At 35.9% G+C, this 3407-nt stretch overlaps 1 protein-coding gene across 1 annotated transcript; it reads right to left on the bottom strand.

Annotated features, from left to right (window-relative positions):
- Positions 1 to 1540: 1540 nt before the first annotated feature.
- LOC112741171 (probable aspartic proteinase GIP2) lies at positions 1541 to 3063 on the bottom strand. The gene has a single exon (XM_025790037.3). It carries the CDS (start codon positions 3003 to 3005, stop codon positions 1728 to 1730), a length of 1278 nt encoding a protein of 425 aa, XP_025645822.1. The 5' UTR covers positions 3006 to 3063; the 3' UTR covers positions 1541 to 1727.
- Between the last annotated feature and the right edge of the window lie 344 nt (positions 3064 to 3407).

Raw genomic sequence — 3407 nt, 5'->3', positions numbered from 1 at the left:
ATTATGGAATTCGCTCATGATAGGGTGATGGTTCTGACGGTAGAATCCCATGAAATTTGCTGATTTTACTATTGAGTTCGGACCGGACTGGACCGAACCGAAACGGACCGAACAGGACTGGATCGAACCGGACCAGACCGAGCCGGTTCGAGAGAAAAACCGGGCAATGGGGTTCTGAGCCGGTCCAATCTGATGATCTGACCGGATGAGAAAACGAACCGGTTGGGTATGGTCAAACCCGGAATGAAATGGTTTAAACTGATATCACTCGATAAGACCGGTTCGACCGAACCGCTTGAGTTTCAAATTTTTTTAAAAAAGTTGAAGTTGGATTATTAGTGAAAATATGTATTTAAATTTTAAATTTGAAAATTTTTAATATATTTTATTTTTTAATTATATTGCACCAGGTCAATCGGTTCAACCGGTGAATTTCCGGTTGAACCGTTAACCCGTTGACTTGAGTCCTTAGGGTTATAACTTGGGCATAAATCGTCCCAGCCCTTTGAGTGTTACAAAGTAACACATAAATCGTCCCAGGCTCCTGAGGGTCTCAATAACACATAAATCGTGGCAGCCCAGTTTGGTTTAGCCCATTAACACGTAAAACCTACTACCCTGGGACGATTTATGCTCTACTTCTAACCCAAGAAGCCCTGCCACGATTTACTCTTACTTTACCTCACAAGTTCATGCATTAATCGTCCTAGGGTGAGATGATTCATGTTTTATATAACCCTTTGCACCCTAGGACGATTTATATAATAATACAAAAAGGATAATCACGTTGCAGAATCTGTTTTAGGGGAATCAGGTAATTTTGAAATGCAAACAATTTATTTAAGTAAAAAACCCTAATATTTATAAATATCTGCATAAACTTTATAGGCTGTAGATGCCTAGATGGGACTATGAGGAGGAGGAATAATTTGGAATTTGAGGAAGATGATTATGTTTGGATAAAAAGGGAAAGCGTGGCTAATAGATTACGGCATAAATTAATAATAAAAAAATTGAAAATAAAAATAACTGATCAACTATAATTAACTAAAAGTTTTTAAAATTAACTTTATTTATATAATTTTTTTATATTTTGATTTTTAAAAATGTTTAGTAATTAAAATATATTAATCAAAAACAATAAAATTAAAATTTATTTTATTTAACATTTATTAAGTATTGTAATAATTAATAAATATTAAATAAAACAAATTTTAACTATTTTTTTTGTTTTTCTAATATTAACATAATTAAAAATTTCACAAAAAGTCTTATTAATTATTTTTTACAATTATCTTCTTAATAAGTTCTGCATGCTAGATAGATATAAGTAATTTTTTTTAATAAGCAAAGTAAAGAAAGTCAATTCTCACATGGCAAATAAAAGACAACCAATCTAACTTGATCATCATCTAGATTTGATTAAATTGATTCACATAATCTAGATTTGATTAAATTGATTAAGATATTTTTAATTTTTTATTATGAAAACACTGACTACTCAATCTAACTCAAGATGCACACACTTAACTAAATTGACTTATCTAGGACAAAATACTTTTATTGATTTAGAACACATCTCTTACAATTTAAAGTTATTAAAATTGAAAATGTACATACATCTCACATTCCTCTGTTCATTCAACTTGAACACTCACTGGCCAAAAGCCTTTAATTTATTCAATCCAACTTGCACACTGTACTCATTGCCTAATAAATAATAAAACTTAGATTCTGAGCTGGGAACACATTGCATTGTGAAGATGGAGTGAGTTACTGAAGCCAAGTTTATTAGAAACCAAATCAAACTCCAAAAGATTCTCCTCCAATTGATGCGCACCAATAACAACAGCAGTCATTGCATTCTTACCACCATCCACAACTGCCAAACATGCCACATTTTTCTTCACCAAAACCATTGAATTCCCACCGTATATTGTCCACTGCACCCCATTTCCAAGCACCAAATCGATCGTGGGAGCGTCAAACCCAGTCTTGGTCCTACCAAGACTCTTGAAATCGTAGCACGCTTCGAATGGCGCAATCGATTGCACCTTCTTCATCTTCTTATCCGAAGCCTGCTTCATGAACTCTCGCACTAGAGGTTTGTATATCGTACTATGCAACTTGGTGAATGGATCCATGGTGCTAAGTTTGGTACCACCGTTTCCCTTTTTGTCAATGGAAAAAAGAGGAGTCTTTAGGTTAAGAGCCTTGCCACCGATCTTGATCGATTTCACGTCTATGAAATACTCATAAGACGCTTCACCTTCGCTCGAGATCGGTGCAGTGCTAACTGGGTTAACAATAATACTTGTTCTTTGCATGATCTTTGAAACATCGACATTTTTTACCGTGGAACGCGGTGAAGCGCCAATGTAAAGATTCCCCAGTCCGTACTTGTTCGAGGACGTTAGGCAGAGTGAGAATCTTCTAGAAAGCTTGAAAAGAGAAGAGATCTGTGTTGGCAATGCGAGTTGTGTCCTCGCAAGGCCTATTATTCCTTTGGCGGAAGGCGGTAGGCCTTGCAGGACTCTGGACTCACCGGTGAACCCTTCTGAATCGGTACATCCGGTGAGCAAGCCAGAGACTTTGGTCCTGGCTATTGTCAACGCATCTTCACCGGTGTCTCCGGTGAAGATTGCGTTGGCAAAAGGGTTTAGTATATTGGCGCCACAGGTGTTGTTGGAGCAACCGGGTTTGAAAGGACCGTTGCAACCGCTACAGAATGAGCCAGAAGGGCATTGTTTGGAGTCGCAAGAGATGGGGTGGTAGGAGGAAGAGTTGTAGTGGGTGTTGCAGTCGTACCATACGATTGGGCCTCCAAGGTCAATGACTAGGTCCATGTTGTGACGTGGCGTTCCTATGCTAACTTGGGAGTAGAAGAGAAGGGTTTTTGGGTCTTTTCCAATGGGTAGGATGAAAGGGGAGAGTGAAAAGCAAGACATGGAAAGAAGGGCTATGGAGAGGAGGAAGACATGGGAGGAGGAAGAATGAGGAGCCATTTTTGTGAACTATGGCAATTGGAGATTTGTTGGATGAAGAATGCATGGAGAGTTTCTCTACTTATAGTAGATTTTTTAGAATAGTTTTTTATATTTGTGTTAGGTTTTAAAAAGTTTCAATCCATTATATACATTATATCAATTTGTTCAAAACTACTGCTAATTTGAAATAAATTCATATGAAAAAAGGTACATTCTATGGTGTCTATTTATATTTGTCTAACTTATTAAAAGAAGATAAAAATTAATATTTAAATTAAAAAATATAAAAATAAATAATTTTTTAATATTTAAGACTTACCGTACAAAGTAAGTTCAGCAATTTCGACACCATAAAATTTGCTAAAAAAAATCTTATCTATTATATAAGATATTGGTACTTTGATAGATTGCATTCTTTTT

The sequence above is a fragment of the Arachis hypogaea genome, chromosome 14 (assembly GCF_003086295.3).
Source record: "Arachis hypogaea cultivar Tifrunner chromosome 14, arahy.Tifrunner.gnm2.J5K5, whole genome shotgun sequence".
Classification (NCBI taxonomy): Eukaryota; Viridiplantae; Streptophyta; class Magnoliopsida; order Fabales; family Fabaceae; genus Arachis; species Arachis hypogaea.
The sequence above is the reverse complement of the archived record's forward strand: the minus strand, read 5'-3'. Positions and strand labels throughout refer to the sequence as shown.

Bases quoted from the DNA above. Each gene is read 5' to 3' on its own strand.
- LOC112741171 (XM_025790037.3), bottom strand. From the start codon at position 3,005: ATGGCTCCTCATTCTTCCTCCTCCCATGTCTTCCTCCTCTCCATAGCC.